General features: G+C 43.4%; 1 protein-coding gene across 1 annotated transcript in view; it reads left to right on the forward strand.

Annotated features, from left to right (window-relative positions):
* Nucleotides 1–11,627: 11,627 nt before the first annotated feature.
* Nucleotides 11,628–14,735, forward strand: part of PRKAR2B (protein kinase cAMP-dependent type II regulatory subunit beta) — a 76,226-nt gene continuing 73,118 nt past the window's right edge. The window contains exon 1 of the mRNA XM_040061951.2: nucleotides 11,628–12,029. Coding sequence (XP_039917885.1) covers nucleotides 11,702–12,029 — 328 coding nt within the window. The 5' untranslated portion in view covers nucleotides 11,628–11,701. The remainder of the gene's footprint in view (nucleotides 12,030–14,735) is intronic.

The raw sequence follows: 14,735 nt of genomic DNA on the forward strand, positions 1-14,735 counted from the left end.
TTATCTCTTTCTCACCTCTCATTAACTTGCCACTTCACAGGAGAAAATAATTTGAATCCAGAAGGACCCAACCCCAATATCATCTGTAGTGGTCAGCAGATTTCTAGCATCCTCAGTGAGCTCTGTTCTGGTTCTGTACATGATGCAATGAAACACTGGCAGGACATGACAGGTTTTCACAGCTTGTTAAATGCACCGTTTTCTGTGAATGCAAATCAGTTTTACTCTGACAGAGTCAATACTGGATGCACACCATCCTCCATCATTTAGAAGTGTTGTGTCATTTCCATGGCATGAAGGAGTGGGCCCATCTCTGTACCAAAGCTTCCCCTCACAAAGGGAGGGATGAGGTGGCTGAAGGTTGGCTTGCCAGCTTTCACTGACAGCATCTCCATGGCAGAAAGTTCACTGCTCTTTGGCTATTAAACACAAAAAATCTCAGTTACTAAGAACCCCAAATTTTCTTTTCATCTGGGCACATTAGAGCCCAGGACAGGATTCACTGCAGTTCTCCAGGGTGGCCCTTGCTGGAATATAATGTCTTTTTGTTTCAGGAGAGCCAGTATGATGCTGTCTTCTTGCCCTCCTCTGCCCTTCCTCTCTGTTCCTATCCTCCTGACCTGCCATCCTGCTGGGCCAATGTCAACAAGGGAACAGTGCTGCTGACACCAGATACGTCACACACAGAGGTGCAGGCAAAGAAAAGGTCTGCAAGGAGCTGCAAGGACTCAGCCCTTCCTCCTGGTGTGTTATGGAGCTCTCTATTCCCTGTTTCTGTGTTGAAAGAGCAAGAAATGGTGGAGATTCACAAAGACCTGTCTCATTTCTATAAACACACACCAGATTTGTAGTTGTGCCCAATCTGGTCATTCCCAGGACAGACAAGGAGACCAGTGCAACCCCAGTTCATATTCCTTCCCTGCCACCCCAGCTGCAGTGATGACTGGGCTTCTCCATGGATCTTAATCCATGGGAAATTGATTCCACGGAGAGGACCATAAAACTAGGCTAGCACTTTATGGATTAAGTAAAAGATCTCAGCCTGGTGAGTACCACACTGGAAACTGGCCAGGGAAGTGGTGTGATCACTGATCACACACTGATCAGTGATCACACACTGAGAATCTGTGTTCTCCATAATCATTATCCTATTTTAAAATAAGGATAAGATCAGCTGGACCTCACTGCCAGCTCCCACAGGACAATCTGTAGTGTAAGTATAAGAGGCTATCTATCTGCTGTCTGCATCTTCCTCTTCTGTTCAGGAACCCTGAAGTGGAATATCCATACCGCAGTCTTTCCAGACACATTTTGAGAAGGATAAAAAGCTGAGGACTTACTTTGAAAGATAACTGGTCCTGTCAGAAAAATGACTGGTCAAGGGGAATTTTCTCACCCAAAGATCCCCACACTTCTGTGTCTGCATTCCTGCTACATTACTTCATCACCTTCAGAAAAAAGAATATCAAAACAAGGATCTAGTTATTATGGATAGACAAAGGGATGCTTCATGAGTGACTCTTACCTTTCAGAGTGATAGTTCTGGGGCAATTACATTTCCCTTTCTTTCCTACGGAAAGGGCAGATCTGCTGTTTTGAAGTTCTGCTAGTGTTTCTACCTTAGTGGCCTGTTTTGGGAATATTTAGAAAGTTTACAGTGGGGCTACCAGAAAATGTGGCTTTTAAGCACACATGCTCATGAGAAGTGAACTCAGGAAAACTAGAAGATATGATTTTGAGAAGCATGCAGAGCCATATGGACTTTGTAAGCTGTCCTGCCTGCACAGACCCATTTGAGCCCAGGGGTCCTAGGATGCCTTTAGCCATTTGCTTGTGACGGTCTACACAAATTGTGACAAAAAAAGGACTTGCCTTATTCTGAGAATCCAGACCTCAGAAGTATCTGACAGCCCAGATATGCATGGACAAGCCTACAGCCCTTGCAGCTCTTGATTATACTGATTTCTTTTCCCTTTTGTTTTTGCTTAGGGAGGAAGGAAGCATTCTGCAGGTTCTGCCTAATGTAGATTTACCTTGTTATCAATTGACTTGGTAGATGATCTTGGAAAACAGTTATTTTGAAGGCTGATTAGAAGAGCAGCAGTGCCCCTTTCCTTGGTGAAAGTCCTTGGCTTTTTCGGGAAAGATGCTTTTGTCACAACAAGGTCTGTGGAAGTATCTGGACTGGGAGGCTTCTTCTGACACTGCCAGCTTGAGAGGCTCCTCTTCCATGCCACTTCATGGAAATTTGGGTCCCCACAGGTGCCCAATTTCAAAATATTTCTCTCCCCTTCATGAGTTATAGGGCTCTGGAAAGCTGTGAGGTTGTCAGGCTTTGAGAAGACTACTTTCTGCCTGTCGCAGTTGCCCGTTAAAAGGCCTAGGCACCGGAGACACGCTGAGGAGAACATGCAAGTAACATTTGTAACTTTGCAGCCTTTCTCCCTGACACATTCCAGCAACAATGGTTTCAAGATGTAGCCATGAGCTCAGACCCATGGAGAACCTTCTCACCCTCCTCCATCTCCGTAGTCCATGTGTCTTGCCAGTGGCTACCAAACCCATCTGCCTCTTGTCCAAGTCCCAGTAGGACAAAGCTGTGCCATAGATGGCAGGAGGATGACGGAGAAGTCCACAGGGAAAGGAAAGCACCCTGGTCCTGGATCCTTGCTGTATGTGTTATGAAGGGTTACCAATCCTCTCTGCAAGCAGTCAGGCCAAACCTCCAGGAACAAACTCACATTTGAGCTACCAGGTATAAACTGGGGCAGATATGGCAGAAGTAGGAAGGACTACTGACCTCAGTGTCTGGCCTCGAGTATATTTCTTCCTTTCCCTATTTGTTTGAAGTCTATCTTGGAGAGCACTGTGAGATGTTATGGTCCAGGGTCTGTGGTGCTGTACAGCAGAAGAATCAGGGTTGGGGCGTGTATAAAAATGTCCTTTAAACAGCACTGCAAGGAAGTTTTGGAGAGATCTTCTTCAGTGGTGCCCTATTTATATGCAGAAGTGTCTGTGGAACTTTATAAAGGACTGTCCCAGAACTGCAACTGTGTCTGAACCATGAGAGTCCCTGACTAGGTCTTATGGCAATGATCTAATGGGGTGGTTTGTAGGGATGTAAGGACATGGTCAAGTTGATTTTAACACAAAAATGAGTAAATGAGAGAAAAAATTCTATCAAGTGAAAGTGACCTTAGGACAGAAAATTATGCTGGAAATCACCATGCAAATTTTAGTGGACATATTGACTAAGGACCGTGTCCTTTTGGGGTTTTGCAGCCAAATCTGTTCTCTTGTATGTAATCAGCCTGAACCTCTCCATTGCTCCTTAGGCAATAATTGTGCTATAAATCAGTCTGAAGCTGGATGCATTCTGGCTAGCCCCAGATCCCAGATGGTCCCTAAGGATTAACCTGCTGTGGATTTGGGCAACCTTCAAATTGTCCTGCCAGGTAGGCCCAAAGAGAGAGATTTCAGCAGGCCATCACCATCTCCCCGACAACTGCTGGGCTCTGATACACGCAGCAGGATCTGAACAAAGCAAGAATTCTGCCCCAGCTCCCTGCATGCAGTCCTTGGGTGGAATAAGCATGAATAATGGAAGACCAAATGGAAGAAACAGGAAGGAGAACCAGCTGTTATGGCCAGTGTGGGAGGTTCCTGCTAGTTTGTGTGGCTGCCATGCAAGCTCCACATATGTAACCATTGGCCTCACCAAGAGGTTCAGTGTGAGCAAGGAGTACTTACATGACAAAACATGAAAACATGCTGTTGCAAAAGCACTTGAAACCAAAAAAAGCATACTTTAAAATAAATAAGGGGCATTGGGAAATGACATTCTGGCAACTGCACAAAGTGTGTGCATTTCCCATAGAACTGAATAAAAATAGATTGTGTCGAAAACAATGATAAAAAACTCATGGGAATGCATGTCTGGCACAGTTTATATTCCACTCCTGGGGCTAAAGATGGAATATTGAAAGTGTGGTGCAATTACAAATTTTGCTTTAAAAATGTAAATATCTTTGTTTCTTATAAAAGTATAAAAAATAATCGCATACTTTCATTGACGATCCATAAATCTACACTAAACAGCCAGTCTTAATTCACTGCAAGGCATCTGAGTTAAGATACTTACACTGCATTCATAGACAGACTAATATGATGGGATCTTTAGATTCGGCTAAGGTAGAAACAGCAATATATAGAGACAAATGCATGTGTGTTTATTTATACATGCACACACATACATTTATAGAGAGATAAAAACACAGTCTTCCTCTTCCAGAATCTGTAAAGGTCATTACATTTTGATTATTTTTTAATCAAATGCACATCCACAAGTTTGTATAAACAAATTATCCTGAGACAAACTGGAGACTTGACACTCCAGTGCACAGCTCAGAGGCATTCAGATTAGTCCTTTAAGGTCTCCCAGTTTGAATTAAGGTTCTTCTCTTCCCTTCCAACTACAGGCACACATCTTCTCTTACAGATTAGGCAATACCTGAACCCATCTTGGCTGATGCCTTTGGGACATTAGTGTCTGCAATACAACCCAGTAGTGCCTACCCAAGCCCGGGTGTGTGTAGGTGTGCAGAGACACCCAAACTGAGAAACATGTTAGGGTCAGAGTGGTGGTTTTACTCATTAATGCTATTTCCAGCGCCCACCAGGACAAAAGTCTGCAGGAACATTACTACTACATTAGGGTTCAAATCAAAGAAAATAGTTCATCTGGTACCTCTTTAACCAATACTTGTGCAGATGCTTTATTGTTCTTGCCAAGAATAACTAATAATTTCCTCAAGAATATAATGAGTACAAATTAAATCTATCAAGGACAAAAAACAAAACAACAAAACAGACAAATCAGAACAATCCCACACAATAAAATCCAAATCCACAAAAAATAACCAAACCAAAAGCCCAACAGTTAATGTTCACTGAAAATGTTTCCTCTTCCCTAGAAGATATCACTTTGAACTACAGACTCCACAGCTCTGGCTCACTCCTTCTGGAAATTAGCTTCCAAGAAACTGAAGTAAATTCTCTTAATTTCTTTTTTTTTTTTTTTTTTTTTTTTTTAGGAACACTGACAGTTAATGAGAAACACAAGACATGGAAATGTGGTGTTGTTCTCCATCCAACAGCTATTTCTACTCATTTTCTCCCAGTTTTTGTCATAAAGTAGATTATCTGAAGACTTCAGATCTAAGCTTAGGACTAATAGAAGATTTGCATGGAGAAAGTTCATTTTTCAAAAATTATTGGATTCCCAAGCTCCCTCAAGGAAAACAAAGCAAAACTATCCATTCACTATCACTATTTTTCATTTAAAATAAAACCCAAGCATTCATGGCAGTGACAGTAGGTTTTTAAAAGCTTATATGTATTATGATTTTTTTACTAGTGCTTCATATTTCAGAAGATCTAAGAATTACTGCATCTTTGGGGATATTTTTGTATTCCTCTAGTGGTATGAAAGAGTTTGATTTTCCAAGAGAAGATGTTGACCCATGTCTAATTAGCAAGACTAACTCTATTCTTTTCCATAAAGATACTACTAGACTATACAGACTGATAGACTTCATCTCTTAGATCATATAAGCCTCTTCTACTGAGCCTGGTTACAAGTGCTTAGATTAAGGTTGAGAATTCTCCCAGTCTTTTCACCTCAAGGCATTTCCTTCTGCTTATGAATAATTCCTATATCTCTTTTCTGCACATCTCCATTTCTCCATATTCTTTTGAATATATGAACACTAAATCTGTACCTTTTTTTTTTACTGGTTTCAGAAGTGTTTTATATAGGGAAGATCTCTCACTCCTATTTTTGATCTCCCTCTTGAAACAAGCAAAAATCTCATTAGCCCCTTTGTCTACAGAATTACACCAGAAATTGGAGTAAAGCTGTTTTTCCACTGTGATCACCCAACTCTTCTAAAAGCACTGCCTTCCAAGATAAAGTCCTTTCATTCTGTGGAAATATCTTGCACTCTTTATTCTGAAGCCAATGACTTAACAAGGAGCTTGTAGAGCAAGATTTTCTTCAAATGGACAGGACATCCAGATCATTCCATGCTTCCCTGAGCTCAGTGACATCACTGTTCTACTGGGTTTTGTGTCATCTGGAAGTTATATCAACAACATTTATACTTGCTCCCATGTGATGCAAGAGGTGTTGAGCAGAAGCAGCCTACTGTCAATTCCTGGGGGACTTCTCCAGCTGATGATGATTTTCTATTGTTAGTTATTTGGAGAGATGTCTCTGTTAGCCATTTAACAGGTTGTCTTAACAGTGTATAATGCCATTTTTATAAAAAGCACAGGGCATCAAATGAAAAAAGATCCTCAAAATAGATGAAGTTTACTACATCTACACTGTCATTTTATTTCATTGCTTTTAAAATGAAAAGGTTTACTTTTAATGACAAATTCAGCATTCACTATATTGACTTTAGAAACTCTAGTCATATTTTTCTGAAATTACAGGTGATGATGAGAGCCCAAAATGAGGCACATAAAAAAGAGCACTTTTCTAAGAGACAGTATCCTGTAGTTTCTGAATATCAAGGATGACGAACAACAGATTTCAATGGAAATCAACAGCTGTTCATTTACTGAATAGTAACACTTGTAAACAGAACTTGTAATAAGTCACAAAACTCGTACTCCCTGGAAAATACAGTTTGGGGTTAAAAAGGACTAGGATGAGTGAAAAAGCAAGGGATTTGAGGTTAGAATATGTGATACTTTGCATTTCTTTTGAACATACTATCTCAGTGGATGAGGTGGATGGAACACTAGGATTCAGGACCAACGTAAGCCAACTAGAATTTGAATTGCTGATAATCTGATACTCCTCCTCCTGAGCCACGACTTCTGCTCTCTTCTCCCTGAGAGCATGATGATTCATCTCAGCCCTAATCAGGCATTTAATTTCACTGACTACATAGCTCTACAAGTGCCTAAAAGGTGATAGAAGGGAGAGGAAATGAACATTTGCTCCTGGGTTAGCAGGTGCCATTTTGTGTGAGGAAACTCCTCAAACTGTTTATCTGGTTAAACTGATTGTGAATTGGTACTGAAAGTACTGAAAGCAGGGGCTATTTCATTTTGCTGCTATTCTGTTCTTTCAGGTGGATTCCTTCCATCCAAGTTTTGAACTTTGCCTTTCTGTTTGCTAGGGAAAACCCTCAATGGCATAAATAACAATTTTACTTTAGTATGTAAATGGCTACTTGGTTCTTGCCATCCTAGATTTACAGTAGGCAGGGCAGGAGTTAAGTGGTTTGAATCCACAGAACAAAAAGCACAGGCAGAGTAAAGGGTGTGAGATGGAGGAGATTCAATTGAAGGAAGAATCATGAGGAATGTGTTTGAATTTGATTCATGTGTTAGAGACACTAGTTTGTTATATTGTTTATAGAACTGAACACTTTTCTGATAAATAGATTTGGATTTGGGAATGGATTTTGTAATACAATTATGGTGACATATCATGCTAAAGAGAACAAAAGAGTGTGAAACTATGGATCTACACGACTGCAAGTTTTGTTATTGGTGGAAAATTCATGGCTGAATGATTGCCATTAAAACAGTTTAAAAATTCCATAAGCAAGATTTGCCTAGTAAGCTAGAAGGACCCGAGGGGAAAAAAAAAAAAAAGAAAGTCAACACATGTAACCTTTTAAAGGTATTTTGGAAGATCAGAAATTGGTACATTATGAACTGTGGTTGTTCCAAACTGACAAACCAGCTACCACTCAGTCAAAAGCCAGCAAGAAAAACCATTACCGTATAGCTGAAGAGATTTTGAAGCAAATACAAAATATGTCAGGATTTGAAGATGCCTTCTGAGCAGCAGCTTTTTAGCCATACAGTATGCAAAGGGCATCTTTACTTAAAATTTCAAAAGTCTGGACAAAAAATTAAGATAACACAAATCAATGATCTCTTAAACACAGGAAATATAGGGAGCAACATCTCCCAAACACAAAAGTGAGTCTTTTCCTACAATGCTGCATTAGGCAGTGGTCCAGGCTTTGCCCTGTGTTTCTCCAGTACAATATGAACTCTTTCCAGGGAAAACAACTGTGGGAATTCCTAGGTTGCTGAATTGAGAGAGACTATTACAGATGATGAGATCAGGATCTCTTCTCTCTGGGCTAGCTGTGCAGCCAGTCCAAGGACACAGTAGTTATAGTGCCTCTTGCCTGACACGAGGTAACAAAGAGCAGGATTTAAAGGCCTGTACTCCACTAGTGTTCTTGCTAAAGTTACTTTCCCCAGGGGAGAAAGGGCTTTACCCAGGTTTACGCCCCCAATGTTACGTGCACACTTCTCTGCACGCCTCCTACGGCATTGTGGGCTTAGCCAGGGTTCACTGGGAGACAGTTGTTGGAGAGCATGTCTTCAGAAGGACTGGAGAAAAATATTCCTCTTAGGCAAAGCATTGAGAGTTGGCAGGAAAAAACCAGACTTGTAGTTGGATGATGGATGGACTTTGATAGGTCAAGTGTACTAAATTTACTAAATTTGCATTGACCCTGGTAAAGACAAAGCTTGAAAGTCTGACAGTCCTCTGTTCTGTACTCTGTTCATTGTCCTCCATGAGATCAGAAAATATCTTGTTCTCCAAGCTCTGACAAAGTATTCCCAACCACTGTCTGAAGCACGCTGTCTGGAATAGTGCTGTGGGAGACACAGTGCTTGCTATTTCTCACTCGTTCGCTCTAATCTAGTTTTTCACTGCTGCAAACCAGGTGTAGAATGACATGCAAAGCAGGTAAGCAGTGTGTTATGAAAAGTGCATCTGTTGGCTAGGAGGAAAGGAGATAAAAAAGTCTATAGGTTATTTCCTTGGGAATTGTGAGGGGAATATTCTGCCTAACCTTTTTTCAGTACAGAAGGCTTTCTGTAGGTTGTATATTCTCTTTCTTTTTAAGAAGATATTTACAGCACACAAGAATTAGTAGCAACTAATAAAACTCACTGGAGAGGTGTGAACCAATACTTCCACTAACTGTTCACTCTGCTAAACATAACACATATTTTCGACAGCTGTCCTCCTTATGAGGATTTAAAAGCAATTTAAATATCAATACAAGGCCTTTGGAACAGAAAGCATCTAAGGAAACGAGATGACACAAACTTGAAATACATAGTTTGCTGCCATTCTTTGAGATACAAAAAACTCAAGATAAGTTTCGCTAGACAAACGTTTTGGGCTGTTTTGAAACATTTTTTAGAAGGAAGCATTCTTTAGAGTTCTGCCACTTAGGAATCTCTTATTCAAATTATCCCAGTTTTGCATACAAACATCAAAGGCTGGCTCTTGAGGATGTCCTCAGAGAAGTGATCTCGTTTTAAGTCTGGGAGGATGGGAGTCTCTGACAAACTAGGGGAGCCCTTGATTAGATGGCAAAACATACTATGTTGCTGGTAAATTCCTAGAAAAAAAGATTGCCTTGTCTGGCTAAGATGTAGCTCAGGGATGACAACCCTGCTAATCCTGCAAGACTCCATTAAATGGAATATTATGCTCACAGAACACCTAGTGCCTGGAAGGCACTAATTACTAACACTTCCCTTCCTGAGGGCTTCCTCAAAGCTTAGGTGTGTGTCAGCCTGGTCACAAACAGATCAACCCTATCAGGCTTGTGAGAAGGTTTTTAAGCTCCCAAACTTGTGAACGAGCCAATCTGGCATTCCTAGCTAACCCACCCTCCAGAGTGACTAAGGTATGCACTTGTCCAAGATGTACAGGTGTCAGCTCTCCTCCTGCACTTGATTCTCAGCCATTTTAATATATGTGGTTACATGCTGCACCAGCAGTGCTTCCAACAGCAGCTGTGGTCAGGGCGTGCCAGCTCTGGGGCATGGCATGAAGTGGGGGTGCTGGCAGGGCTGGGAACCCCCTGGACACCATGGCAGTTCTTACAGCCTGATGGCAGAGCGATCTTCTGCAGTCCAGAGAGAACTCGTGGTCTCCAGATGACTTAGCTTGACTTTGAAGAGGTTCCTCAAGCAGGACAGTGCTAAACAACGTCGAATTTAACTGCAAATAAATACTTTATAACGTTCTGCAGAGTAAAATGAAGCCACAGGATGTTGCTCGAAGGTATTCCACAGCTCCGCTAGCAGAGGTTGTCTCCTGCCTGTACAGGGCAGCAATATCACCCACATGATTTACTCACTTCACTAATTTACCTGGTGTATAACACTTTAAAGATACAACTTGTGAACCAAGCTCCATTTGAAAATGCATACACAATCAGAACTGGGCTCCATTTGGAAATTAATTCAATTTAAAACTGTCTCTGAGATCCCTATCTGTGTGAAAAGTGTCACAGAGATTGCTGTATTTTGCTGTCACATTATTTTTTTGAGGTCAGGTCTTTCAGTATCTTGCTACTACAAACTCACACTTGACTGGTTATCTTACCCTAAGCACTTATGAAGCTCATTGCAAGGCCATTTGAGTAATGCTGAATGTTTAATGAAATCAATTATCAAACAGCCGTGTTGTCAGAGCCTTAGATGTTTTACCAGTTAATTTGCTCAATGCATGAAAATAAGACTCCAACACATCTTTCTGAAACCCCCAAACTTTGGCCGATGTTCAGAGGTGACAACAAACGGGGGAAGGGGGGGGGGAGGAGGGGTGAATGCAGTTTTCATGCATTCCATGGACCTCAAGAAGCGTTTAGTGAAGCATTGAAAAACATGGCACCCGTAGTTGGTACTTAACTCTACTTAAAACATTTAAGCTTCCTGGTGATGACAAGCAGCACCCACTTACCACTGTGCTAAGTAGTCTCTGCAGCATGGCTTGGAAGAGTGTCTATGCGTTGGCACTCAGCAGTGTTTAAATTGGACTTCTTCCCCCATTTTTAAACAATTGTTTCTTTCTCCAGCTAAATTTTTTACGGACCCTAAACAACCAGCTGACAAACAGGATGTTCTTGCTAGCACGACATCACCCTTCCCATCCTAAATAACATAGACGTATATAAATCTCCAGCACTTCCATGTATAGGAACGATGTGGAGAAGAGCTTTAAGGTGGTGCATGGCCATGAGAAAGCGCAGCAGCAATCAGCGACGAAATGCTAGATGCACTGCGGTCCTCCCCTGCGCGGGGACATGTCCGCTCATCGCGAATCCCCGCTGGTCGCCAGCGCGGATGCCGGGACGCCCCCGCAGGGAGAAGGCGCTCGAGGCTTGCGTCCCCGGGAGCCCGGGGACGGCGGGGGGCGGCGGTGCCCGGCGGGGCCGTGCCCGGGGAGGCAGCCCATGCGGGGGACAGAGATGCCCTGCCCTGCCCTCCGTGCCCCGCCGGCTCCCGCGCTGTGGCGGGCGGGGCGCGGCGGCCGCAGTCCCCGGCGGGAGGTTGTCATGGTTTCCCGGGTCACATGTGCGCGAGGTTCCCCCGGCGCGGGGGGAGGAGGCGCCGCCGCCGAGGCTGCCAGAGCCGCTGCCCCCCGCGGGCCCGCCCCCCGCCCGCTCCCACCTGCGCCGCCGTCCGCCCCTTCCCGCTGCCCACGGGCGATCCGCCGGGCGCGCCTCGTCCCCCGGGCCGCCGACCCCCGGCCCCGGGCTCGGCCCCCCCTCCCCTTCTCCTCCTTCTCCTCTCCCCTTCCCCTCTCCCTCCCCCTTCCTGGCCGGGCTGCGCCCCCCCGGCCGGCCCCGGCATGAGCATCTCCATCCCGGCGGGGCTGACGGAGCTGCTGCAGGGCTTCACGGTAGAGGTGCTGCGGAGCCAGCCCGGGGACCTGCTGGAGTTCGCCCTCCAGTACTTCGGGCGCCTCAAAGAGGAGGCGGCTACGGCCAAGGAGGCGGCGGAGAAGGAGCCGAGCGGCCGCAAAGCGGGCACCGGCCATGACAGGGGCACCCAGCCGCCGCGCCGGGGCCCCCCCGACGCCCGCGGGGTCAATTTCGCCGAGGAGCCCATGCAGACCGACTCCGAGAGCGGCGAGGACGAGCAGCCGCCGCCGCCGCCGCCGCCGCAGCAGTTCCCGGGTAAGGCTCCCCCGCCGCGCCGGGGCCGGGGGCGCGGGGGGCTCGGCCCGGGCTCGGGTGCGCGGCCGGCGGAGGGGGGGCCCGGGCCGGGCCGCTGGAGGGGCGCGGAGCCCCGGGGGTCGCGGGGGCGGCGGGAGCGCGCTGCCCTCGGTGCGCGGACACGGGCAGCGGCGGCACCGCGGGCACAGACCGCCTGCGCTGATGCCAAACAGCGGAGCCCGCCGGAGGTTTCCCGTATCCCGCGGCAAACTTTAACCTCCCGGGCTTTTCCTTGCTCTTCCCCAGTGCTGGGCGTTTGGCACGCAGGTATCACCAGCTGCATCGCTTGTAGCGTTTGAGGCTGTAATAGTCTGGCAAAGATGCGTCTGTATGTTTCCTTTTTGTAAGAGCAAATCTGCTTTCTGTAATTAGTGCAGGGGTATGTCTGCCTCAGAAAACACCTCTCGTGGGCATGCTTACTGTATTCACGCACTCGATTAAGCGTTTTACGTAGATGTACTTACATGTTTTAAAAAGTAGAGCACAATTTGAAACATAATGTCTTCCTGAAAGCCAGAGTGAAATTTTTCTGCATTTAGAAGGGCCTGTGGAACAAGTGTTGCTGTGACAGCGAAGAACATTTGCAGTATCTTTGTGTTTGAAGGTAACACCGATCTACACTCAGCTAATGACACCTTATCTTTGTGCGGCTTGACAGGCTTTATTTAGAGACTGTGTCAATCCATCTGCTGCTGTGGGCTATGGGACGGGTGGGAGCTGTGTCTGAAGGGTGCACAGTGCTTTGTCTTTGTGTCACGAGCAGGCTGACTGAAGGGTCAGTCAATAAGGTTAGGCAGAGGAAAGCGTACAAGCTTTTTTTTTTTTTTTTTTTTTTTTTTTTTTTTGAGGATAGCTTGAAGTGTATCTCATCAGATCATCAAAGCAGTCATCCCTCCGAGTTGTGCTGGAGGTAGATTTACTTAGCAGAGTACAGAAGGCAGTTGTTTGCTAGTTGAATTTCAGTGCAGGTTTTAAAATGTAGTGCTATGTGCGTTTTATCAGGAAATGTAGGTAAACAAGTAGGCATTTAAGAAGCGGGTAAGTTTTCAAAATGCTTCGTGTTAGCCCATAAGACAGTCGCCATTCTTCTCATCTGTTCTTTGCAGCTATACCCACATGTACTTAATGAAAAATTGAATCTGTCAATGAGGTTCTGCAGATTTACATGGCAGTTTTAAACTCCAATGCTGATTATGTGAGATTAGTAGAAATTTGAAAGTTTGCTGTCCTTGAAAACTGAAATGGTCATACAATGTGGAAGAAAAGAATTATTATCTTAATTTACTAACACTAGATGTGGTTTTTCAAACATTAATTATTCTAGCATCAAACAGTCTCATTGGTAAATGGAGAACTGGAATGTCATGTGGAAGGAAGTGCAGAAAAGTACTTTTATTTCTTAATATGTATATGTTACATACCTGTAACTTTACAGAGTGTTCTAAGAAGCTTTCTAAGCTTTTCTAATGAATACCTGTAATCAAGATTCTTTTGAGAGTCTTTTTTCGTTGTGCTTTTGAAGATGGAAAGCCATTATTGTCACTATTCTTATTAAGGGACATGCTAGAATCTCATAGTTTGTCGAATTGATCTACTTGTTTGACAAAACCCCTTTAAAATGTCACATTTTTAAGCCTAATATATTTTGAATGTTTAATTGTATTATGGTTTGTAAATTCTGTCAGTTCAAATAATTATTAATTAAAAGTAATAAAAATTGAAAATATTTGTGAAGCCATGTGAAGGTAAATAAGAAATAACTCAGGGTAAATGATTACTAAAAGTGTGCTTGTGTATGTGTGCATTGTGCAGGAGTGTGTATTTTAAATTCAAATTTTATGTCTACCCTGGATATATTCTTCTAAGGTAATGTAACAATGTATCCACCCAGCCTTTTGTTAATGAATGGAGGCATAAAGGCTTGTACTCAAATATTTGTTTAATGGGTTTAAATACCAGTTTGAAAGCATATTTCTTTTATGCTTTTGCTTTCTGTTTTTAGAAGTAGCAATTCTTAAGAACTGAAGTTTGGGGGAAGTTTTAATTTTTTTTTTCTTTTGCCTTTATGAATTATTAAACTTCTTGTATAGCAAAATCGTCCTGTTTGCATCCTTAGGAGAGGACAATAAGCTTGAAAAGTTGATAAGCAAATGTAGAATGAAAACCTCTGAGAAGGAGGTCAGACCTGGTGGTGGTATCTTTCCTTTGCTAAAGCTGTACATTTGAAATGTCAAACTGACAGCATTCCTTAATTAATTCAATCAGAATATTGTTGAGCTCTCATTGTAAATGCTTCAAACCTATTTTTTTCCCTACTAAATATTTCCCAATAACCTACAAGCACTGCAGTTGAACTCTTTGTCAGTATTAGTTTTGTCCTTGAAATGTATTTTGGAAGGTACATGAACATTATCCTGTTTCCGAAATGATGAGCTGAGGCATAAGCTGTGTTAAAAAGAAAAAACCCTGTACTCAGGATTAAGAATTATATGTGACCCTTGAATTAAACTCTATTCAGGTCTTTGCTGTTTCCATCACCTCAGCTGCAGAAATCACATAAAGGTAAAAGCAGTTACCTTGTCTGGAGGGAGAACTTTGTTGTATCAGTGTCATAGTTTTGAATTGGCACCTAAAGTTAAGATGACCTCAGAAATTGCACTCTTTATG

The sequence above is a fragment of the Hirundo rustica genome, chromosome 4, assembly GCF_015227805.2.
Source record: "Hirundo rustica isolate bHirRus1 chromosome 4, bHirRus1.pri.v3, whole genome shotgun sequence".
Classification (NCBI taxonomy): Eukaryota; Metazoa; Chordata; class Aves; order Passeriformes; family Hirundinidae; genus Hirundo; species Hirundo rustica.